Here is a 26,037-nt window from a genome sequence, read left to right on the forward strand (position 1 = left end):
TGGCATGAATCACACACGTGTGGACCCTCAGTCGGATCTGCTGACCTGAGCGCAGAGCTGGTGCATGACGTGACCGAACTCGTGGAAGTAGGTCTCCACCTCGTCGTGCTGCAGCAGGGACGGGGTGTCCGCCGTCGGCTTGCTGAAGTTCGCCACCATGGCCGCCACAGACATCTGTCTGGAGCCGTCCGGAAGAAGACAGCCTGGCTGGAGGCCGAAACACGCCGCATGGCCGTACTTCCCCTCCCTGCAGATGGGGAAACAGCCACCTCAGTGTTACCAACATCACTATGAAAACTATGAACGCCATGAAATAGTCTGAGGCATGTCGCTGACTTAAGCTGTGTGACCGATCTGCTCCAGTGAATGTGCTTTGAAAATATTTTGGTGTAGCTGAATTAATTTCTGAAGAAGGTTTCAATATGATTTAGGGTTATGATATACTGCTTCAGCATCGCCATCAAGATGTGTGCATCCGCAATACTCACATCACAAGACGTGCCATGTGAAGTACAGCACATTAACTCAAGACACCTCATGACACAACTCCTTGCTGCTGGATGTGAAGGGAAAACGCCCGCGGTTCTCGCCTTCCACGACACATTCATAAGAGGAGTCTGGCTGACATGATGTAACTTACTCCGGTTCATAAGAGATGTCTGGCTGACATGATGTAACTTACTCCGGTTCATAAGAGAAGTCTGGCTGACATGACGTAACTTATTCCGGTTCATAAGAGAAGTCTGGCTGACATGACGTAACTTACTCCGGTTCATAAGAGAAGTCTGGCTGACATGATGTAACTTACTCCGGTTCATAAGAGGAGTCTGGCTGACATGATGTAACTTACTCTGGTTCATAAGAGATGTCTGGCTGACATGATGTAACTTACTCCGGTTCATAAGAGAAGTCTGGCTGACATGACGTAACTTATTCCGGTTCATAAGAGAAGTCTGGCTGACATGACGTAACTTACTCCGGTTCATAAGAGAAGTCTGGCTGACATGATGTAACTTACTCCGGTTCATAAGAGAAGTCTGGCTGACATGACGTAACTTATTCCGGTTCATAAGAGAAGTCTGGCTGACATGACGTAACTTATTCCGGTTCATAAGAGAGGTCTGGCTGACATGACGTAACTTATTCCGGTTCATAAGAGAAGTCTGGCTGACATGATGTAACTTACTCCGGTTCATAAGAGAAGTCTGGCTGACATGACGTAACTTACTCCGGTTCATAAGAGAAGTCTGGCTGACATGATGTAACTTACTCTGGTTCATAAGAGAAGTCTGGCTGACATGACGTAACTTACTCCGGTTCATAAGAGAAGTCTGGCTGACATGATGTAACTTACTCCGGTTCATAAGAGAAGTCTGGCTGACACGATGTAACTTACTCCGGTTCATAAGAGAAGTCTGGCTGACATGACGTAACTTATTCCGGTTCATAAGAGAAGTCTGGCTGACATGACGTAACTTATTCCAGTTCATAAGAGAAGTCTGGCTGACATGACATAACTTACTCCGGTTCATAAGAGAAGTCTGGCTGACATGATGTAACTTACTCCGGTTCATAAGAGAAGTCTGGCTGACATGACGTAACTTATTCCGGTTCATAAGAGAAGTCTGGCTGACATGATGTAACTTACTCCGGTTCATAAGAGAAGTCTGGCTGACATGACGTAACTTATTCCAGTTCATAAGAGAAGTCTGGCTGACATCACGTAACTTACTCCGGTTCATAAGAGAAGTCTGGCTGACATGACGTAACTTATTCCAGTTCATAAGAGAAGTCTGGCTGACATCACGTAACTTACTCCGGTTCATAAGAGAAGTCTGGCTGACATGACGTAACTTATTCCGGTTCATAAGAGAAGTCTGGCTGACATGATTTTAGTCTGGTTTCGCTCCATTCGGACTAATGACACGTCGACGTGTTTGTCCGCCTCTCAGCTCGTGACAAGCAGATTGCGGTTGTATCCGCGGCAACACGGTTAAGCCGCGGATCGTGGAGCCGAGTCATAAAAATTAACATTCTGATTACCAGCAGCTGTGTGGCAGGTGAGTGAAACAACACATCATTAATGAGAAAAATATTAATTACACTGTCTAAAATGTGGACAGATTTTAAGCTTCATTTTCGTCAGGCAAACGTGAACAGGGTCATCGCGGTGTCCGTTTGTCTTAAGTAGCAATGGAGGCAGCAAAGATCCGAGAGAGAGTTAAAAAAGGAGAATTAAAAACAAAAAAAGGAAGGGCAGAAAAGTTTCGTGTGAGAGCGATTTAGTGAAATGCTAAACCATAACGTGTGGTGCCGGGTATGCCTGTATGTACTGGATGTATAGGTATGTATATGTATGTACGTATATGACAGTCACAAAACTGGTACCTCACACATGGTGTGACGTGTTACCACATCACCCATCCATCCATCCATCCATCATCCAAGCCGCTTATCCCAGTTGGGGTGGCGGGATGCTGGAGCCTATCCCAGCAGTCATAGGGTGGCAGGCGGGGAGACACCCTGGACAGGCCGCCAGACCAACACAGGGCCCGCCCACACACACACACACACACACACACACACACACACACACACACACACACACACACACACACACCTAGGGACAATTTAGTACGGGTGCTCCACCTGACCTACATGTCTTTGGACTGTGGGAGGAAACCGGAGCCCCCGGAGGAAACCCACACAGACACGGGGAGAACATGCAAACTCCACACAGGGGACGACCCGGGACGACCCCCAAGGTTGGACTACCCCGGGGCTCGAACCCAGGACCTTCTTGCTGTGAGGCGACCATGCTAACCACTGCGCCACCGTGCTGCTCTACCATATCACCACACTTACATATTATCCCACTGAGAAATCAGGGTAATGCCTGATCGGGTGCGGGTCTCTACATCGCAGAAAATACTTGGTTTGGGTGGGTGACGGGTGGATGACTTATGCGTGCATGCAGATTTGGATGATGTGAGAGGCGGTCAAGTGTGACTACTCTTCGCCATTGCGTCACGTCATCTGTCTGGCTCCGTCTCCTCCTCTTCCCGTATGAACGGCGAAAAAAAGGCACCGCTCACTTTTCATTAACTCCCCTACAAAATCTCCCAAATCATTCTGGAATGATTAGCTCCTCCCAAACACAGCTGCTCGAGTCATCCCGTGTTTTTTCATATCACGATATGTATCGCAGAAAAAAAAACCATTTTGTGATATCATGCAGCCCTAATATATACTATATTCATGTTTTTTAGTGATTAAAGACAATAACACACAACTCCTTTGGAAAGCATTTTTCAAAAGTGACAAAAAAGCAATTGTACACACAAACCAATAAAAGCCACCGAGATAAAAAACAAACTGATCACATTTTTTATTTCTATTTTTCCCCTTTTTTCTCCCCAGTTGTATCTGGCCACTGTTCCGAGCCACCCCGGTCTCTGCTCCACCCCCTCTGCTGATCCTTGGAGGGCTGCAGACTACCACATGCCTCCTCCCATACATGTGGAGTCACAAGCCGCTTCTTTTCACCTGACAGTGAGGAGTTTCACCAGGGGGACGTAGCGCGTGGGATCACGCTATTCCCCCGAGTTCCCTCTCCTCCTTGAACAGATGTGCCAACCGACCAGAGGAGGCGCTAATGTAGCGACCAGGACACATACCCACGGCCAATTGTGTCTGTAGGGACGCCCGACCAAGCTGGAGGTAACACGGGGATTCGAACCGCCAAACCCTGTGTTGGTAGGCAATGGAATAGACCGCTACGTTACCCGGATGCCCCCCTGATCACATTTATCTAACACGAAATAAGAAAATCATACTAATAAAAAACATATCTACCCATGGCCTCCCTGGCCTTGTGCACTCACCTGGGGAACAGGTCGAGGTAAAACTGCCCAACCATCTGCCCCGAGGCCCGGTCCTTTACACTGTATAGAGTGACGTCTGGGTGCCACACAGCAGGGCCCTCCACCAGCTCGAAGGAGAGGCCCAGCAGCTCCTGATAGATGTCCAGAAGGCCCTTGGTCACCACCTCCATGGGGAAGTACTCCTTCAGCTGATTCTGATCCACAGCGTACTGGGTCTCTTCCACCTGGGAATGAGGAAGAGGAAGAGGAGCTTCAACAGCTGACAGGAGCTATGTGTAATAGTTCAGCTTTCCTGAAGCACAAACATCACCAGTAAATATAATCCATCCATCCATTATCCAAGCCACCTATCCCACTCGGGTCGCAGGGATGCTGGAACCTATCCTTAGGGACAATTTAGTAGGACCGATCACCTGACCTACATGTCTTTGATTCACCTGACCTACATGTCTTTGATTCACCTGACCTACATGTCTTTGATTCACCTGACCTACATGTCTTTGATTCACCTGACCTACATGTCTTTGATTCACCTGACCTACATGTCTTTGATTCACCTGACCTACATGTCTTTGATTCACCTGACCTACATGTCTTTGATTCACCTGACCTACATGTCTTTGATTCACCTGAAACCAGAGCACCCGGAGGAAACCCACACAGACACGGGAGAACATGCAAACTCCACACAGAAGACGACCCGGGACGACCCCCGAGGTTGGACTACCCCGGGGCTCGAACCCAGGACCTTCTTGCTGTGAGGCCACCGCGCTAACCACTGTGCCGCCCAAAAACAAAAAAGCTTGTGTGGTGATGAGTCGTTGATTGTGACACGTTTTAGAAAACGGACTTCAGACTTTTCCTGAGACTTTATGGGCTGTACATTTTTGTTGTGTGTCCAGATTTCTACAGTACGTTCTGTTTAAACAAGCGCTGCTATTTCATCGTTCTGACCGGTGCACACTGCTAGCCACGACTCTTAGAAGACAAGAGACAAAAGACGGCCAGTTTTCAAAGTCGAAATATTAAGCCAAGTGTAGACTGGATTTATGTAGAAATGAGAAGTGAACAAAATTTTGCTTGTTTGTTGCTTGTTTTCTGAAGGTTTGTGTGTATATATATATATATACACTACCGTTCAAAAGTTTGGGATCACCCAAACAATTTTGTGTTTTCCATGAAAAGTCACACTTATTCACCACCATATGTTGTGAAATGAATAGAAAATAGAGTCAAGACATTGACAAGGTTAGAAATAATGATTTGTATTTGAAATAAGATTTTTTTTACATCAAACTTTGCTTTCGTCAAAGAATCCTCCATTTGCAGCAATTACAGCATTGCAGACCTTTGGCATTCTAGCTGTTAATTTGTTGAGGTAATCTGGAGAAATTGCACCCCACGCTTCCAGAAGCAGCTCCCACAAGTTGGATTGGTTGGATGGGCACTTCTTTGAGCAGATTGAGTTTCTGGAGCATCACATTTGTGGGGTCAATTAAACGCTCAAAATGGCCAGAAAAAGAGAACTTTCATCTGAAACTCGACAGTCTATTCTTGTTCTTAGAAATGAAGGCTATTCCATGCGAGAAATTGCTAAGAAATTGAAGATTTCCTACACCGGTGTGTACTACTCCCTTCAGAGGACAGCACAAACAGGCTCTAACCAGAGTAGAAAAAGAAGTGGGATGCCGCGTTGCACAACTGAGCAAGAAGATAAGTACATTAGAGTCTCTAGTTTGAGAAACAGACGCCTCACAGGTCCCCAACTGGCATCTTCATTAAATAGTACCTGTTAGAGCCTGTTTGTGCTGTCCTCTGAAGGGAGTAGTACACACCGGTGTAGGAAATCTTCAATTTCTTAGCAATTTCTCGCATGGAATAGCCTTCATTTCTAAGAACAAGAATAGACTGTCGAGTTTCAGATGAAAGTTCTCTTTTTCTGGCCATTTTGAGCGTTTAATTGACCCCACAAATGTGATGCTCCAGAAACTCAATCTGCTCAAAGAAGTGCCCATCCAACCAATCCAACTTGTGGGAGCTGCTTCTGGAAGCGTGGGGTGCAATTTCTCCAGATTACCTCAACAAATTAACAGCTAGAATGCCAAAGGTCTGCAATGCTGTAATTGCTGCAAATGGAGGATTCTTTGATGAAAGCAAAGTTTGATGTAAAAAAAATCTTATTTCAAATACAAATCATTATTTCTAACCTTGTCAATGTCTTGACTCTATTTTCTATTCATTTCACAACATATGGTGGTGAATAAGTGTGACTTTTCATGGAAAACACAAAATTGTTTGGGTGATCCCAAACTTTTGAACGGTAGTGTATACTATATACACACACACACACACACACACACACACACACACATATATACCGACGGACCTCTCATCAATGGACTATTGGCGTTTACCATTTTCTGTAGGTTGTTTATACCTACACTACTGAAACTGCAGCGGGTCACAATAAGACCAGAATATATGATATAATGACTAGTAAATATCTTAATATGGCTAGTAACTATCATAAAAGGACTAGAATATATATCATGACCAGTAAAAATCATATTACCAGGTTACATAATATTGTAATTAGTAAATATAATATGACCAGGTATAGAATATTGTAATTTGTAAATATCATAATAGAAGAGCTTCATATCATAATGGGACCAAAATATTTGATATTATAACAAATAAATATAATATTATGACTAGTAAATACCATAATATGACAAGGATATACAATATCCTTAAATAAATATATATAAAAGTAAATATAATATAATATAATATGACCAGGATATATAAGAAGGCTCCAGGGTGTGACCGTTTTGGCTGCACATGTGACCAAAAATCTATCAAGTGCAACTAAACATTTTCATGGGTCGCACCAGTACGCCTGAAATTTAGCAGTCGGTGTGTATGTGTGTAGTGTTATTTCCCCCCCACCCGCATTCTGTTAAGACACCGGACAGCATCCTCCTCAGCTTCTGATTGGCCCTGACACTGATATTCTCATCCTGACCATCTCACTCCTGGTGCCTGAACCTAACCAAGCACACCAACGAAGGCAACGCATACGAGCCAATCAGAGGCAGAGTAGTGCGGGTCTTCGTGGAATGCAGGTGGGGAAAAAAATAAGGCGTGTGTATACTTGTGAGACCGCGCCCTGTACTCCTCCTTGAGTGACATCACAAATGGGATTTCTCTCCTACCTAAAACGACCATGGGCGGTCAAAATGATGGCTGATTTTTAAACTCTATATTGTGTCAAGATAAATACCCGGCTGACATATTAATGCATTACATATGTTAGTATGTCTGTTATGAAATGACTGACACCAAAATTAACATTTTAATAATTTTAATACTATTTTAAAACAATTCAAACTTCAGAGAGACATGGTCAAACTTGAAAAAAGTGAAAATATTACCTGAAAAACAAAACGGAAAACACGTTGCTCATCTAACAAATGTAACAAGGCCAATAAAACCTGACATGTAAAAAAGAACTGGAAATAAATATTGAAACAGTCCCAAAAAACGGCCGCAACTTAGAAACTATTAGAACACCACGGTTTTTAAACTCTATATTGTGTCAAGATAAACACCCAGCTGAGATATTAATGCATTACATGTGTTAGTGTGTCTGTTAAGAAACTAACTGACACCAAAATTAACATTTTAACAACTTTAATACTATTTCTAAGCAATTTAAAATGGCCGCTGTCCAACGCTTGTAAATACTGCAGCGCCTAGGTGGTGGTTTTGGTGCATCTGCAGCGGCGTCTGTAACCAGACATGTTGGACATCATCACACATCAAGTTTAGACTATTTCTCTGCACTGGAGGGCGCTAGTGTGTTTCTAGGACAGAGCAACGAACTTCATGAAGGAAATGACGCCACCAATACACGTCATAAATACTGACATGACGCACACCACCACGCACACATTACGATCATGGTTGTTTTAGGTAGATCTTAGCATAACTTTTTTTTGTGTGCAATTGATCTAAAAGTCATTTTAAATGCAAATATGCAATTTTAGGAACATTCCGAGAGCAGCAGGTCTGTATCTTTTTATCCAGTTATTAAACTCTGAAATTTCACGACGGTCGTAGAACGACCAGCAACCAGTGACCAGCGATTCAAAATGAAGAGAAGCATTGATTTTTTTTTAAAGGTAAACTTCAAATGTATTATTGTGGTGCCAAAAGGTGAGGCGAAAAAAAATGGGTGCACCTAAATTACGTGCTGGTGTGCCTCGTGAAAAAGTTGGGCGCACCACTGCAACCAGTGTAAAAAGTGTGTCTGGAGCGCTGTATGGAATTATGACCGGTCTATACCATCAGCGGACCAGTAAAGCAGCATGTGTCCAGGCACTGAGGTCCTACCTGGGTCATGAAGTACCGTGTGTCCCAGGCGTGCAGCTCTCCAGTGAAGGGCAGGCCTCTCTTTTCACACTCCTTCTCCTTCAGTTTGAGGATGACCGCTCTCTCCTCCTCTCCCAGAGGCTTCAGTTTACGAGCAAGTTCCTCTGAAACAGACAGAGCAGAACAATGTTCTCCTCTGTGTATTAACTCACACTAAGGCCAGAAAGAGACAGAAAAATTACAGAGAAAGAGAAAGAGACAGACAGACAGAGCCATACAGCTGTGGGTCTGAGTCTGATCTGAAGCCGGACTAGAAAACCAAAACCAAGCCAACATGACACACTTTTATCAGGCTGAGCCACCAAGACAATGCTCCATGCTCAAGTAAAGAACATTTAAATCTTGACTTGACATGATAAAACGGTTTTTAAAATTAATTTGTGCGGATGCTCACCTAGGAAACCGGCCACCTTCTTGCTGCTCTTGGCCATGTTCATCTCCAGAACGAAATCGGCGTGTGTGGTGAAACCAAGCAAAGCTGACTTCTGAGCTCTGAGCTGAACCAGCTCCTTCAGGATGACAGAGTTCTCCTACGAGAGGACGGGTCAGTTTGTTTAGATCAAGACGACAGGCAGGCACACACACACACACACACACACACACACACACACACACACAATAATGGCTCTGCTAGATGCAGGTGTGTTAAAGAACCAGTACCGATAGACTAGCTTTACTTTGTGGAGACTGTTTTCACTTCTGGTCATGTGATGTGAGGAATTACTGTGGATAAACTGACCTTTGAGGCACTGGAATATATTAACTAGACTGAGGCTTCAGAAGACGTCTGACGGAAAGACGTCTGAAGGTAGTGACATTCACTTAAGCCTCCTACACACTGTGTGATGTGGGCCGTGTCATATGAAAGAGGACTAAACGTGGTGATATCTTTGGTCGTGGCTCCAAAATGGCGGTCCTACGTCACTGTGAGACGGGTTCACTGTGAGACAGGTTCAAAGACGGCCGTTATTACGGTCTTGCGACCGAAGACAACCTGGGACAAAAGTCTGACAGGGTCAGAAATGTAGGACGACCATCTCACAATGTGACTGCTGATACCGCCTACATCTACCAACAACCAATAGAAATGCAGCAGGAAATGATGCACTGATCAACACCACGCACAATCTTTGCTGGCGCCAAACACAAACAAACACACTGTCAGCATATGTGACACAAATGCCATGGATTCAACAAAACCAGCAACAAAACGAGCTGCGGTGACTACTGAAAGGACTGGAGTCCTGCTTGGCGTCATGTTGCTCTACCAGCGGCGTAGACTGATGACACACTGATGCAGCACGCACAAAGATGACGTCTTTATGGACTTGGGTGGTAGCCTGTGATTCCGTAGTGTTGGCATCGTACAGTCTACATACATCACACTTGATGTCGTACCAAGTTTATTAGATCCACATCACACAGTGTGGCCTGCAGTAAACTTACAGGACTGCTAAAATCTCACAGTCTGTAGGAGGCTTTAGGGGTGACGACCCACTGACAAACAAAATAATGAATAATGTCAGTTGAATGTCAGGAAACAACCTGACAGAAACAAGTTGTAGAAAGTTGTGACTACAATAGGAGAGACCTGAAATAACAGCAAACAGTGATCCTATTTAGTGTGTATTGTGACAGTACAATAGTAGTAGTAGTAGCAGCAGTAGTAGTAGTAATAGTACTGATAGTACAATAGTAGTAGTAGTAGTACTGACAGTACAATAGGAGAGACCTGAAATAATAGGAAATAGTCAAGTCAAGTCAATTTTATTGGTATAGCCCAATATCACAAATTAGCCTCAAGGGGCTTTACAGCAACACAACATCCTGTCCTTAGACCCTTGCATCAGATAAGGAACAACATAATAATAATAACAATAGTCATGCTAGTCAGTGAAGGTTGAAGAGAAAAATGCCTCCTCTCTCTTCTCCCTCTACTGAATTCACCAGCTGTGCCACGCTCAGCCAGAAATCACAGAGCTTGAGAAAAGAATCTCTTTGCTCTACCAAACACAAGAGGACCAAAAAAGTATTGACACTCTGATTGCTGCTTTCCAAGCTGATGTCCCGGAACCAGCTGACAATCAGAACCAGGGACATGAAGCGCACTGCAGAGCAGCTTTTGGACATAATGAGCCCCACACCAATGACTATGCAGACACTACTCCCTGGTCTGACCCGAACCCACTTGAGACCGACACCATAATGGATCTGGATATGTGCTACTGGCTGAACCGGGGAGCAAGACCAAAGTCCTGTTCTGCCCCTGCAGTGTCAAACCCTGAACTCTGGACAGACGTTGCCTGGGGTAAAAGAAGAGTCAGACACAACAAGCACAGTTCCACTAATGTCTCACGAGAGGTTCAGCTGGAGAACAGGTTTATCGATTTGGATGAGCTGCCCGTCAGTGGGCACAATGGTAATACCACAGCTAGCATTAGCACCACTAGCTCAGAAGCTAACACCGAGACCCATGCAGCAACGGCCTGTGATACAGCTAAGCCCGCGAGGAGCATCAACCGGCAGCACCCGGAGGTAATAAAACAGATCAATAGCTAAAGCTAATATCACATCATTAAAAAATAGCATCACAGCAGAACATGCACCACACATGCGGAAGTTAACCAAGCCAGACAAGACCTCAAACCAAAGACTCTGCTGCTAGGTGACCATATAATACGAGATGTTAAAGGCAAAGTTTTGAAAACTGTCTACCCAACACTACAGTTAGTGATGTGGTGACCTGGTTTGGTGTGACGTGGTTTGTTGTGATGCAGGTCCGTCTCACCTCCTTACAGCGGGAGTTGAAAGCATCCTCCAACTTCCTGCGGGTGTCGGGGACGAAGCACTTCTTCATGGTGGGAAAGTAGTGAGGGTACTTCAGGGTGATCTTCAGCTTGTCGCCATCCTGCTCCAAGGAACCCAGGAAGTCTTCAGGGAGACCGCCTGAAAAACGTCATGTTTGTCATGTGACTAGGGTTGGGTATGACCACCTTTAAAATAAATAAATAATAATAATAAACAAAAAGCTATCAGAGGGGGGTGAAGAGAGCCATCTTTGCCACATCGCCAAACAAATTTGAAAATGTGTTCACATCAATCTTCCATTGTTTATTCACTAATTCACATGAATATCCATCCTGTCGAGCTTTGTTATACAAGTCTGGAATGGTGGTTTTGGAAAAGAATTTCCTCCCAGGCAGCTTGTATAGTGGATCAAATGTTTTGGATCATGGCTTTAAATGATGATTTTATTTTCCACTATGTGGTACGACACCATTTCTTTTGTGATACATGTCACCACCGCGCCAGTACAAGTTTTCCATCGCACACTGTTTATATTTAGTTATTTTTGTGAAAGCATCCGTCACAGTTGGTTGTGAGGGTCCAACCTGAAATTTACACAGGAAGCGAAAACATTTTCAAATTTCTAACCCAAATAGGCAGGTACACAAGAGTTCATCATCAGCCGCTTCTCCGGGGTCGGGCCGCAGTGGCAGCAAGCTAAGTAGGGCATTCCAGAGGTTCCTCTCCCCAGCAATGCCCTCCAGCTCCTCCTGAGGGAACCCAAGAGGTTCCCAGGCCAGACTGGACATGTAGTCCCTCCAGCGAGCTCTGAGTCTAACCTGGGGTCTCCTCCCAGTTGAATATACCCGGAAAACCTCCAAAGGAAGGTGCCCAGGAGGCATCCTAAACAGATGCCCGAACCACCTCAACTGGCTCCACTCCAAGCTCCCTCCAGATGTCCGAGCTCCTCACCCTATCTCTAAGGCTGAGCCCAGACACTGTACGGAGGAAACTCATTTCAGCCGCTTGTATCCGCGATCTCACCCTTTCGGTCTCTACCCAAAGCTCATGACCACAGGTGAGGGTTGGAACGAAGATTGACTGGTAAATTGAGAGCTTTGCCCTCTGGCTCAGCTCCCTCTTCACCACAACGGTCCGGTACAACATCCGCATTATTGCTGATGCTGCACCAATCCACCTGTCAATCTCCCGCTCCATCCTACCCTCACTCGTGAACAAGACCCCAAGATACTTGACCTCCTTCAAGTATCTTAATTACACAAGAGTTATGAACAGTGACTGGACAAACAGTTAGCCAGTAGTTCCTTAGATGTGGCACAGCAACATGAGTTGATGCTGAAATGGATTCAGTCTTCATTTTTCAACACCTCAGATGTCACCATGTTACTGGCATACTGCCCAAACCCAAACACCACCCACTCCAACATGTGTCTGCAGACCTCTACGTTCCATAAACCTTCAAATCAAACACCCACCTTCATGATCCTAGCAGTTAGCTAGACTTTTGGAAAACACAGTGACTCAACACTAGTAGCTTGTTAGTTATAAAAGAAACAACCATGACGAAAAGATTATGGAACTCTAATCTTGTGTCTGATGTAAATTTTTCCAAACTCAGCCTTCTGAGATGTGGACCATGTCTTCCTACTCACCCAGCTCCTCCCTGGTGAAGGACAGGCAGGTTGTGTCCTCGTTCAGATGCTTGTTGAAGTCTATGCATAGGTTACTCAGTTTCTTCTTAATGGTTTTTATCTCCTGTCAAAAACCAAAACAGGAACCCAGTCACACACTCACATTTAACCAAGACCAAAAGGCGAGGAACCCTCTTTCTTCACTTCATAGCCAACTTAGATATTGCTAGATATGTGAACCTGTTCTCGACACTCATCGATAACTGTCCTTTAATCCACTTTATTCTAAGTATTATTTTCTTTATGCTCAGATTCTTTTCCAAGTAAAAGTCCTTGTATGTACACACCTACATGACTAAAAACAGAACCTCCACTGTCGTAAAGTTCAACGGGAGACCTTAAACGCAAAAACTATTAAACAGACAGCAGGATACTCAAAAAACTAGCATGTTTAAAAAACCTTCAGATAAGCTCTTGTAGAGTTCAGATACCCAATGAATAAAATCTAATTGTATTTTAGGGCAAAATGGGTACATAGGTGCTATTCTCTTGTAAACCTCAGTTAAGTATTGCCCTCAATCACAGTTAGCTTTAGAAGGCTTCACCATTCACATATGACCAACAGGAAGTAAATACAGTACAGATACAGTAAACCACAGAAAATGCTCTACTCGGACAAAGAAAAATACCACACACTCCCCTCTCTTGCTCTGCTCTGTTACATGATTTTCATTTTGGTATTGTTTAAACGCTGACTTACACTTTTTTCTCAAGATTACTTTTTTGGTATTTTCTGCCTTTATTTGACAGCAATAGTCGAGAGAGAGAGAGACAGGAAAGGCAGGGTAGAGAGAGGGGATGACATGCAGCAAAGGACCCGCGCCAGATTCAAATGCAGGCCGCTGTTGTAACGACTCAGCCTTATGAGGTACGTGCTCAGGTGAGCCACTGGGGCGCCCCTGAAATGCTGACTTTTACTTAATACCCGTTGCTGCATATGTGTACAGTGCCTTGCAAAAGTATTCACCCCCCTTGAAAGTCATCACTAATTTCTGGATTATAAAAGATAATCACACATCTGTTCCTGAACAATATTGTTTTTGTGAATCCATAAGCTCTAACAGCATGTTCCCAAAGCCAAAATAACTTATGCTGTGCTGACTTGTTATTAATAAATTAAAAACTAAAATTCAGTGCTTGCATAAGTATTCAACCCCTTGTGCTCTGAAAGCTCCAAGTTTACACCAATGACAAATTATTCCTAAAACAAACCCACGTTAACATTGACATTAATTGATTTTAATTACTGAATGTATTATTTTAAGCATTTTTTATTATTGCAATTATTCATTTATTAATAATATATTATTGAAAATCTGTGGCACAGACTGAAAATCGCAGTCCAGAGGTGCCATCCCACCAACCTGCAAGACCTGTACAAATTCTGCCAAGAAGAATGGGCAAAAATTACTCCAGAAGAATGTGCAAAGCTTGTACATACTTACCCCAAGAGAAACATGGCTGTTACTACAGCAAAAGGGTACTCCATCTACAAAGTATTGATAAGTGGGGGTATAATACTTATGCAAGCACTATATTTTAGTTTTTAATTTAAAAAAGTCAGTGAAACATAACTTATTTTGGCTTTGGGAACATGCTGTTAGAGCTTATGGGTTCACAACAACAATATTGTTCAGGAACACATGTGTGAGTATCTTTTATAATCCAGAAGTTAGTGACGACTGTCAAGGGGGCTAAATACTTTTGCAAGGCACTGTATGTATGAAGAACAATATAAATAAAAATGACTTGATTTGAAATGCATTTGTGATTAGCTCAGGAAAACAGCTGCGACCTCTGACCTCTTGGGTCTCTCTGGGCAGGTGCAGACCGTTTCTCTTGCCCAGTTTCATCAGTCGCTCCATGTACCTCCTGGACTCTGGAGTGAGGCTCTCGGAATCAATCTTCTTCTGCAGGGACAAAAAGAAGCTTTGTGAGAATAAAAATTAAGGAAGCTTTAACATGCAACACACACATTGTATACCATACAACACACACTGTATATATAATGCAGTAGATTCAACAATTTATTGCCATATCTACTTTACAGCTGATTTGGAATTTGTTTTGGTGTGCTCAAATATAACCACAATGATCATATAACCACACAATACATACACAAAAACAAAAACATACTGCTACAACTATAATTCAGTTAAGGCAATCATATGTCCCATGTCCTTACAGTGACAAATCAAAGTGCAATCAGCGAAAAAATTTAGGATGTGGATTGCTGCAGGGTACGTCAAAGTAAGGAAGTAAATCGAGTAAGGCGAAGATTTTTATTGGGAGTGATGAAGGACAGGATGAGGAACGAGTATATTAGAGGGGCAGCACAGGTTTGGAGACAAAGCAAGAGAGACGAGATTGAGATGGTTTGGACATGTGTGGAGGAGAGATGCTGGGTATATTGGGAGAAGGATGCTGAATATGGAGCTGCCAGGGAAGAGGAGAAGAGGAAGGCCAAAGAGGAGGTTTATGGATGTGGTTAGAGAGGACATGCAGGTGGCTGGTGTGATAGAGGAAGATGCAGAGGACAGGAAGAGATGGAAACGGATGATCCGCTGTGGCGCCCCCTAACGGGAGCAGCCGAAAGTAGTAGTGGCAGTAGAAGTAGTAGTAGTATTAGTAGTGGTAGTGGTAGTAGATTATTGCAGGGTAAGTGTTACTGTGGAAGCAAGATGTTCTGGTCTTGATAATGCAGTCTTTTACCCGAAGGGAGATACTCCCCCCCACCCCCCCACCCACTTTTTCTCCCAAATTGTACCCATCCAATTACTCCACTCTTCTGAGCCGTCCCGGTCGCTGCGCCGCCCCATCTGCCGATCCGGAGAGGGCTGCAGACTACCACACGCCTCCTCTGATACATGTTGAGTCACCAGCCGCTTCTTTTCACCTGACAGTGAGGAGTTTCACCAGGGAGATGTAGCGCTTGGGAGGATCACACTATTCCCCCCAGTTCCTCCTCCCCCCTTAACAGGCACCCCGACTGACCAGAGGAAGCACTAGTGCAGTGACCAGGACACATACCGACATCTAGCTTCCCAACCGTAGACACGGCCAATTGTGTCTGTAGGGACGCCCGACCAAGCCGGGGATAACAGAGATTCGAACCGGCGAGCCCCATGTTGGCAGGCAACGGAACAGACCGCTACGCTACCTGGACGCCCTGTATCTTTTCAATTTAAGTCTACTGGTTTCTTTATCCTTTCCATCACACATAATTACATGATTTATTAACATGATATATATGTTGTGATAGAACATATTTAATTGAGATCAGATGTCAGGGTCAGCTATCGATACATAGCTGGCTCAGGGGCACTTCAGCAGAACAGACACTGACTTTTCCAGTTGAAGAGGCAATATCCTCCTTAATACAGATGCACAACAACAATCCTGGGGATTTACAACATTAACAATAACATACTCAAACAACATGTTCTTCCAAAATTTTACTATTTTGTGAAAAAATGAATTAGATGGGAAGGGTGATAAACAGGCCCCATATATAAAAAAACATCCATCTATCATCTGTCCATCCATCTGCCACTTATTTTTAATGAGCCATCCATCCAACTTTTTAATCATCCATCCATCCATCTTTCTAATCACTCATCCATCCATCTTTTTTTAAATCATCCATTGATCCATCCATGACACCAGAACGGTTTCCACACGGTACCGTCTGCCTCCTCCTCCTCTAGTCTTTACCTCCAGAGCCACGATTCTCTGGTAGACATCCTCCCTCATGCTCATTTCCACGTCGAACTCTGACAACCTCTTGTCGGCCTCCGTGCTCGCCGTGCGCACCTCCTTACAGGGAGACACGTGCTGGGGGAAGTCCAGCATGTTCCTCTGAACTGTGGTATGAAGACATGACAGAGGAGAACCTCATAACTGCAGGATCACAATCCATTTTACCTGTCTGGTTTTCACACGCCAGACACTGATGGCATCTGAGACGGAAGTATCATGACTGAGATATCATACTTGATGGATGAAGAGATGGAGACTGATCCATTCTCTCTCCCAACCATCCACCCCTCATCATCCATCCATCCATCCATTATCCAAACCGCTTATCCTGCTCTCAGGGTCGCAGGGATGCTGGAGCCTATCCCAGCAGTTATAGGGTGGCAGGCAGGGAGACACCCTGGACAGGCCGCCAGGCCATCACAGGGCTGACACACACTCTCACCTAGGGACAATTTAGTATGGCCAATTCACCCGACCTACATGTCTTTGGACTGTGGGAGGAAACCGGAGCACCCGGAGGAAACCCACGCAGACACGGGGAGAACATGCAAACTCCACACAGAGGACGACCTGGGACAACCCCTAAGGTTGGACTACCCCGGGGCTCGAACCCAGGACCTTCTTGCTCTCCCTTCTTCTTCTTCTTGCTCCCCTCATCAAGATGGATAAATAGTATTAATATGTAAATGAGTAACATCATTATTTATATAGGTAAAATAAAAAGTACACAAGATAGCACATAAGCAAGCTTTTACTGATATTAAACACTCAGTGGTACTTGATGGTCTGGGGGAGGGTTCTGACCCCTTAGTTTATCTAAACACTAACACCCAGTTACGTAATTCTATAAATACATTGTCATCAGCAAAGAAATAAAACTTTGGCTTTTTCGTCATCAAAATGTACATTTGGGTGCATAATTTTTGGAGACCTGAAGCCGTTTCAATGCATTGCTGGTCAGGTGTTAGCTGCCCTAGATAATATGCAACTCCAAAACAAGTCCAAAATACTATTGTAGGGAGCAGGGGCTGGTTCAGCTACTCTTTCTATACAAAGTGCTGAGAGGCCTATACCATTGCATACCACTTTCCTGCCAAGTCAGGCTTTTCCCTGCTTGTTCACAATAACACCACAGTAGATAATGTGTGCTGTGGTCATGGACCTGACTGGACCACACAGCCTGTGTGTTGTGTTTCTGTTTAAAACATGTCCAAACGGAGGAATGTTTTTGTCTTCCTTTTACCTTCTCATTCAGATCAATGTCCAAAAGTAGTAACAAAAAAGATCCAAACATTGAGGAGGCAAAAGTTAAAATTCTGATGTCGGTGCTGCTGTTGTGAAAAAGCACCGTAGTTCTGGTGAAATCTGGTTTAGTCACACTGACACAACACAACAACGAATCCCTACTGGATGACATATGTCCACAACGATTTGTTCTTGTATTTCTGACTGTTGACAGCATTTCCCAGGGACGTCCATCTTCACAGATGTAACAACAATCACCAAGAATAAACACAAGTTACTTTGCAGAAATGAATCTGTTATGCATACAGGTGGATTCAGACAACGGCAGAATATCTACCAACATCATCTGCTGTGCAAGACCTGTCCTCACCACCATGTTATGATCAGTTACATGAGTTGGAAAAGGCTGCAGCCTGGAGCTCTCGTGTCATTCCTCCAGCATCACACGACAACTAGACCAGCACCGCATGGCCCTCTCTGAAGGGACATTCACAAAGATCAAGTTTTAACCCCCATTTACACCACCCCCACTTCATTACCCTGACATTAACCCCACCAAAACCGTACCCAAGCTCAACCATCTCTAGCATGATAATACCTGGGCTTTTTTTTTTTTTTTTTGGATCCCCCCGCCTTTTCTCCCCAGTTGTACTTGGCCAATTACCCCACTCTTCCGAGCTGTCCCGGTCTCTGCTCCACCCCCTCTGCCGATCCGGGGAGGGCTGCAGACTACCACATGCCTCCTCCCATACATGTGGAGTCGCCAGCCGCTTCTTTTCACCTGACAGTGAGAAGTTTCACCAGGGGGACGTAGCGCGTGGGAGGTATCACGCCATTCCCCCCAGTCGCCCCTCCCCCACCTAACAGGCACCCCAACTGGCCAGAGGAGGTGCTAATGCAGCAACCAGGACACATACCCACATCCAGCTTCCCACCCACAGATACGGCCAATTGTGTCTGTAGGCACGCCCGACCAAGCCGGAGGTAACACGGGGGTTCGAACCGGTGATCCCTGTGTTGGCAGGCAACGGAATAGACCGCTACACTACCCAGACACCCCAAGATCAAGTTTTAACCCTGATTTACTCTCAATACAAATTCCCGCCACTCCCAGATCATTACCCTGACAATGTCCTTATTTATTTATCAGTCAAAATGCATCACACACATAAAACAGTATGTGACGCGTGGCCATTCCGTTATTCACGTTCAGACTCGACCCGTGACTAAGCGTTGAGAAAGTGTATGTGATTAATATTCCCTTATTACCCCAAACCATCCTCAGACAAAAATTTCGTCTGGACATGTTTAGAGGTTGGAGCTTTTGCCTTTCAGGGTATGTTTATCCTGAAAACGTGAGGCTCCCTGGGGCCCAGATACAGTGGAGGTGATAGGAGGTATGACACAAGAGATGACAGCCTTACAACCTTCAGTTATACTGGCACACATTGGTTGTTGCTACCAATATACCACCGCTGTATGTTTCCTCAATATCCAGTGACTTTAAAGAATCTCTAAGGTCATCATAAGCACCGGTTTTATCCAGTAGCTTCCTCTGCACTCAGTACTTAATGGTAGAGGAAGGAGGAAGATGGAGGTGGAGGGAGGAAGAGGCTCACCTGTATACTCGACCTCCACATCAGCGAGGGCTTTCATGGTGTTGTCCCATGTCACACAGTCCAGGTTCAGGGCCCCCACGCAGTCATAGACCTTCTTCGTCTTGGCGATGAGTTCGTCTGAGAGCTGCTGGATCTGCTCAGGGCTCAGGTCCCAGCGCAGCCGATTCTCAGTACAGACCCCCTCCTGGCTGCTGAACACCACCTCTCCTGCCACGCAAAAAAACGAAAATGCACTCTTGGTATGTTGCTGTACATTATCCCTTTTATATCACGGACACTGGAAAAATTACAGTGCATAGCTGCACATTTCACTAGGATGGGTTAAATGCAGAAAACACATGTTATTGTGACCTACAACGACAAAATAAAATGGCTTTCTTTCAAATACATATTTTGTTTTTATATAAATGTCCTTCCTGCTCTCAGGGTCGCGGCGTCGCTGGAGCCTAACCCTGCAGTCATAAGCAGTTTGGATAATGGATGGATGGATAAATATCCTTCCTTGAGAAAAGTGATAGAGAATAACAATGGAGAACAAAAATTCTCTGATACTGACAACCGTTGGTACAAATCATCATCATGGCTATGATTACTATTAGTAGTACTAGTAGTAGTACTAGTAGAAGAAGTAGCAGCAGCTAGTCCAGCCCAGTGTGACTACTCCCCCTCCCCTTTTTCTCCTCAATCAATTACCCCAGTCTTCCGAGTCATCCCGGTCTCTGCTCCACCCCCTCTGCTGATCCGGGGAGGGCTGCAGACTACCACAGGCCTCCTCCAATACATGTGGAGTCACCAGCTGCTTCTTTTCACCTGACAGTGCAGAGTTTCACCAGGGGGATGTAGTGCGTGGGAGGATCACACTATGCCCCCCAGCTCCCCCTCCCTCCCGAACAGGCGCCCTGACCGACCTGAGGAGGCGCTAGTGCAGCAACCAGGACACGTACCCACATCCGGCTTCCCACCCGCAGACACGGCCAATTGTGTCTGTAGGGACGCCCGACCGAGCCGGAGGTAACACGGGGATTCGAACCAGCGACCCCTGTGTTGGTAGGTAAAGGAATAGACTGCCACGCTATCCGGACACCCCCAGTGTGACTACTTGTTTCAATATTTCTTAAACACTGTCTGTATGAGAAGTGTCCGGGTAGCGTGGCGGTCTGTTCAGGGGGGAGGGGGAACTGGGGGGAGTAGCGTGATCCTCCCACGCACTACGTCCCCCTGGCGAAACTCCTCACTGTCAGGTGAAAAGAAGCGGCTGGTGTCTCCACATGTATGGGAGGAGGCATGTGGTAGTCTGCAGCCCTCCCTGGATCGGCAGAAGGGGTGGAGCAGCGACTGGGACGGCTCGGAAGAGTGGGGTGATTGGCCGGATACAATTAGGGGGAAAAAGGGGGGAAAAAATGAAAAAAGAAAAAAAAAACAACAGAGAGGTGACGTTATTTAAGTTGGACATCTCTAGACACTGTGGAACCCCACAAGTTGGGGGTGGCTCTAGGTCTAGGGAGGGTCCCTCTTTAGAATTTCCCCTCCTCCCGTCAATGGGGATTTGGGGAGGGATGAGCAATTACCCCGTATTTGCAAGTCCTCTATATTTCTGGTTTGTGTTGAGTTAATAACATGATTACTGAGTTCAGAACTGTTTGGCAGCACATTTTCACGGAGTTGCACAACATAACCATGACTAACAACATCAAGATAACGTCCCTGAGTGTGAATGGTTTAAACACACCAGTGAAAAGAGAAAGAGTTATGACACAACCGAAAGAGCATGAATCACCATCCTCCAGGAGATCCACTGATCCCAGTGAGAACGCGGACAACTAACAGGTACCACTACAGGAATCCATATGACAGTGCATGTAGAGGGACGCAGAAGAGGAGCTGTAACATCGATACCAAACAAAACCCAATTTGATTATGAAACGCAACTGAAAGATAAAGAAGGAAGGTATATTACAGTGAAGGGGAGATTAGAAAATGAACCAATAAAACTGATAAATTACAACAACAATAAATAATATTCTACTACTACCACTCTTGGCTGCTCCCGTTAGGCGTCGCCACAGCGGACCATCCAACACTGATAAATAACACATTTTATTTATAGAGTGATTTCACAGTACTCAAAGAGGCTTGACATATGTTAAAATGAACACAAAGCAACACATCAAAAACATAAAACACACACTAATCACACATTAAAAGCAGTTGTGAAGAGCTGAGTTTTGATGAATGACGTGAACGTGGACAGATGGGGGCAGGCTCTGATGTGCTCGGGGAGAGAGTTCCAGAAGGAGGGGGCAGCTATGGACAAGGCTCTGTCGCCCCAGGTCTGGTGCTTGGTCCTGTGTGGTGGAGACAGAAGCTTGGCATCGGAGGAGTGAAGACTGTGGGGAGGAGTATGGTAGTGGAGCACGCTGGTGAGGTAGGAGGAGGCCTGGTTATGGAGGGCTTTGTGAGTCAGGGGAAGGACTTTGAATTGGATCTGTTGTGGGACAGGGAGCCAGTGGAGGTTTAGGAGGACAGGGGCGATGTGGCACCGGAAGTGGGAGTGGGTGAGCAGGTGAGCAGCAGAGTTCTGGATGTACTGGAGTTTGTATAAGACTTGGATGATGAGCCGTAAAGAGTGCAGTTGCAGTAGTACATTGTGGAGGGGATGACGGCATGGATCAAAGTTTCGGTAACAAAAAAGAAGAGAGATGGGCAGAAATTAGCTGTTTTTCATAAACATAACATAATAAATCGCAAGGTAGTGATGGATACTCCACAGAGTGGTATAAGATGTTCAAGCATGAGCTGGAACCACTACTCCTGGTCTCTTAATTGGACACTACTACTACTACTACTACTACTACTACCATTACTACTACTGCTGGCTGCTCCCGCTAGGGTTCGTCACAGCGGATCATCCGTTTCCATCTCTTCCTGTCCTCTGCATCTTCCTGTCACACCAGCCACCTGCATGTCCTCCCTCACCACATCCATAAACCTCCTCTTTGGCCTTCCTCTTCTCCTCTTCCCTGGCAGCTCCATATTCAGCATCCTTCTCCCAGTATACCCAGCATCTCTCCTCCACACATGTCCAAGCCATCTCAATCTTGCCTCTCTTGCTTTGTCTCCAAACCGTCCAACCTGAGCTGTCCCTCTGATATAATCATTCCTAATCCTGTCCTCCTTCATCACTCCCAATGAAAATCTTACCATCTTCAACTCTGCCACCTCCACCTCCACCTCCTGTCTTTTCATCAGTGCCACTGTCTCCAAACCATACAACATAGCTGGTCTCACAACCATCTTGTAAACCTTCCCTTTAACTTTTGGTGGTACCTTTCTGTTGAACATCACTCTTGACACTCTTCTCCACCCACTCCACCCTGCCTGCACTCTCTCCTTCACTTCTCTTCTACATTCCCCATTACTTTGAACAGTTGACCCAAAGTATTTAAAACTCATCCATCTTTGTTACCTCTACTCCTTGCATCCTCATTATTCTACTGGCCTCCTTCTCGTTCATGCATAGGTATTCTGTCTTGCTCCTACTAACTTTTATTCTTCTTCTCCAGTGCATACCTCCTACTCTCCAGGCTCTCTTAAACCTGCACCCTACTCTCGCTTCAGATAACAATGTCATCCACAAACATCATAGTCCACAGAGACTCCTGCCTGATCTTGTCCATCAACCTCTCGCCATTGCAAACGAGAAAGGGCTCAGAGCCAATCCTTGATGTAATCCCACCTCCACCTTGAACCCATCCGTCACTCCTACCACCCACCTCACCACTGTCACACTTGCCTCATACATATCCTGCACCACTCCTAAATACTTCTCTGCCACTGCTGACTTCCTTATACAATACCACACCTCCTCTCTCAGCACCCTGTCGTATGCTTTCTCTAAATCCACAAAGACACAATGCAACTCCTTCTGGCCTCCTCTATACTTCTCCATCAACTTTCTCAAAGCAAACATCACATCTGTGGTGCTCTTTCATGGCATGAAACCATACTGCTGCTGCTGATCACCACCTCTCCTCTTAACCTAGCTTCTATTACTCTTTCCCATATCTTCATGCTGTGGCTGATCAACTTTATACCTCTGTAGTTGCTACAGTTCTGCACATCACCCTGGTTCTTGAAAATCGGTACCAGTATGCTTCTTCTCCACTCCTCAGGCATCCTCTCACTTTCCAAGATTGTGTTATACAATCTAGTTAAAAACTCCACTGCCATCTCTCCTAAACACCTCCATGCCTCCACAGGTATGTCATCTGAACCAACTGCCTTTCCACTCTTCATCCTCTTCATAGCTGCCCTCACTTCCTCCTTGCTAATCCACCGCACTTCCTGATTCCCTATCCCCCATGTCATCCAACCGTTTTTATTTGGACACTTCAAAATTATAAAATATAACCGTTATGGACTGAGGCAATAATTTCAGTCATCCCAAAACAAGGAAGGGATAAGAAACACTGTGGGAATTATAGACCAATTCCAATACTAAATGTAGGCTACACAATATACTATACAACTATTTCTAAATGATTGACCGCCTTTTTAACAGAAATGACAAGAGGAAGCTCAAACAGGTTTTATAAGAGTACGTAAAATACACAATAATATCAGAGGAACCCTACATATCCTGTAATGGCCAGGCAGCCTGTCCAGGGTGTCTCCCCACCTGCCACCCAATGACTGCTGGGACAGGCTCCAGCATCCCCGCGACCTTGTGTAGGACAAGCAGTTTGGATAATGGATGGATGGATGGAACCCTACATATTGTAGTTCAAGCAAAAAAAGAAAAAATGGGCTATATTAGTAAGCATTGATGCAGAAAAAGCATTCGCTTGGGTAAACTGGAAATTCCTGTATAAGGTCTTAGAACAATTCGGATTTAGCAGTAAATCAATACAATGCATGAAGACATTGTGTAAATAGCTCACTGCTAGATAAAATAAATGGAAACCTGACAGACAAATTTAGATTACAGAGGTCAGCCAGGCTGGGATGTTGTCCATCACCCACTCTATTTGCTCTCTTTATGGAGCCTCTGAGTTGGGAGTGAGTTACTGCCTCAAGTGGAGGAGTTCCAAGTATCTTTGGGTCTTGTTCACGAGTGAGGGTAAAATGGAGCAGAAGATCAACAGGTGGACTGGGACAGTGGCGGCAGTAATGCAGTCATATCAGACCGTCATGATGAAGAGGTAGCTGAGCCAGAAGGCAAAGTTCTCAATTTACCGGTCGATCTTTGTTCCAACCCTCACCTATGGTCACGAGTTCCGCGTAGTGACCAAAAGACTACTTTCGGCTGCTCCCGTTAGGGGTCGCCAAGCGGCAAATATGAGTTTCCTCTGCTGGGTGGCTGGGCACAGCCTTAGTGTAAGCGCCACCTTTTGAAAGAAACAGTATTAAGTTTAATAATAAGATCTTGTATTTTGAGTAATGTGCTTTGAAATGAGGATTTATCATAGTTGAATAATATAATATATTAACAGTATATATTAGTAATAGTAATGTTAAATTAAGAAATTGTGCGGTGTATTATATTTATTAAATACTGCAGAATAGAGTTGTATGGCTTCATGTATGTAACACACTTTCCCTCTAATTGGAATGCTCCGCCATGTTGCCTGACGTCAGGCTCCTTATGCTCAGTTGGAGCGAGAGAAGCTATGGGCAATACAGTTTTTTAACCGAGACTGTAGGACTGTAACACAAATAAGATCAATTCTGTAACGTTCAAGTTTTCAGTAAAAGTTCTCAAACGAATTCTCACAGGACGTTACTAGTCTGGTGATTCATTTGCATCAGACTGGTTGCTGTTTTTGGATAGTTTTCTCTCGCAAGTAGTGGCACATTTGGAAACATTACAGGGGGTACCGCTGTACATTGGTCAGAAAACTAAGCTCATGGTGGAAACAAATGGAGCCGTCTTGATTTAACTTTGGCAGAAAAGACAAGTTTTTGTGCATGGACAACCTCGTGAAAACTGAAAACTTTGTGAGGAGATGGGGTACTGTGGATGCTGACTATTCTGAAGAGAACTAGCTAAGTAATTAGCCAGTATTTACAAGAAAGGCCAACGCCGAGCTGATCCTAACTAAACCAGGCTGCTTGCTAGCAAATTGAGAACCACAGAGAAATGTTTGCTGTGTGTGCAACTAGTTTATGCTGTTGAAGTTGAGATTGAAGCTATTTTTGGATAGTTCTGTGCATTTAAAAGGGAACCTGCTGTGGTGTATTTTTCTAAATGGAAAATTAATAAGAGTTTTTTGAACTTTTGCAAGCAATTTGTGCTTTGATTAATTAAAATGGAAGAGTCCAGAAACAGTAACGGCAATGAAGATTTTGACCACAAGAAGGCGCCAAACATCACTGGAAAGGCCTTGTAGGAGAAATTATCGACTTATAGCAGTTAGAAGAGGAAAATAAACTCAACTTAATGTACCATAAGAGAAATCAACAGTCTTAAAAAACATGATGGTAATTTGAGTACGGTTGAACAGTTAATTCAACAAGACTTTGTCAAGTTGTATAAATAATTCACAGGACTCAACGTGGAAGTATTAGCCACTCTAGTGGATGAAGATGAAAAAG

General features: G+C 44.7%; 1 protein-coding gene across 1 annotated transcript in view; it reads right to left on the reverse strand.

The window, feature by feature from the left end:
- Nucleotides 1–26,037, reverse strand: part of thop1 (thimet oligopeptidase 1) — a 50,934-nt gene that overhangs the window by 10,878 nt on the left and 14,019 nt on the right. The window contains exons 2-10 of the mRNA XM_056276622.1: nucleotides 19,444–19,650; nucleotides 16,535–16,683; nucleotides 14,623–14,730; nucleotides 12,782–12,884; nucleotides 11,110–11,267; nucleotides 8,716–8,851; nucleotides 8,283–8,425; nucleotides 3,885–4,108; nucleotides 46–247 (exon numbers count right to left, since the gene is read on the reverse strand). Coding sequence (XP_056132597.1) covers nucleotides 46–247; nucleotides 3,885–4,108; nucleotides 8,283–8,425; nucleotides 8,716–8,851; nucleotides 11,110–11,267; nucleotides 12,782–12,884; nucleotides 14,623–14,730; nucleotides 16,535–16,683; nucleotides 19,444–19,650 — 1,430 coding nt within the window. The remainder of the gene's footprint in view (nucleotides 1–45; nucleotides 248–3,884; nucleotides 4,109–8,282; nucleotides 8,426–8,715; nucleotides 8,852–11,109; nucleotides 11,268–12,781; nucleotides 12,885–14,622; nucleotides 14,731–16,534; nucleotides 16,684–19,443; nucleotides 19,651–26,037) is intronic.

This window comes from Lampris incognitus, chromosome 3, assembly GCF_029633865.1.
Source record: "Lampris incognitus isolate fLamInc1 chromosome 3, fLamInc1.hap2, whole genome shotgun sequence".
NCBI classification, from domain to species: domain Eukaryota; kingdom Metazoa; phylum Chordata; class Actinopteri; order Lampriformes; family Lampridae; genus Lampris; species Lampris incognitus.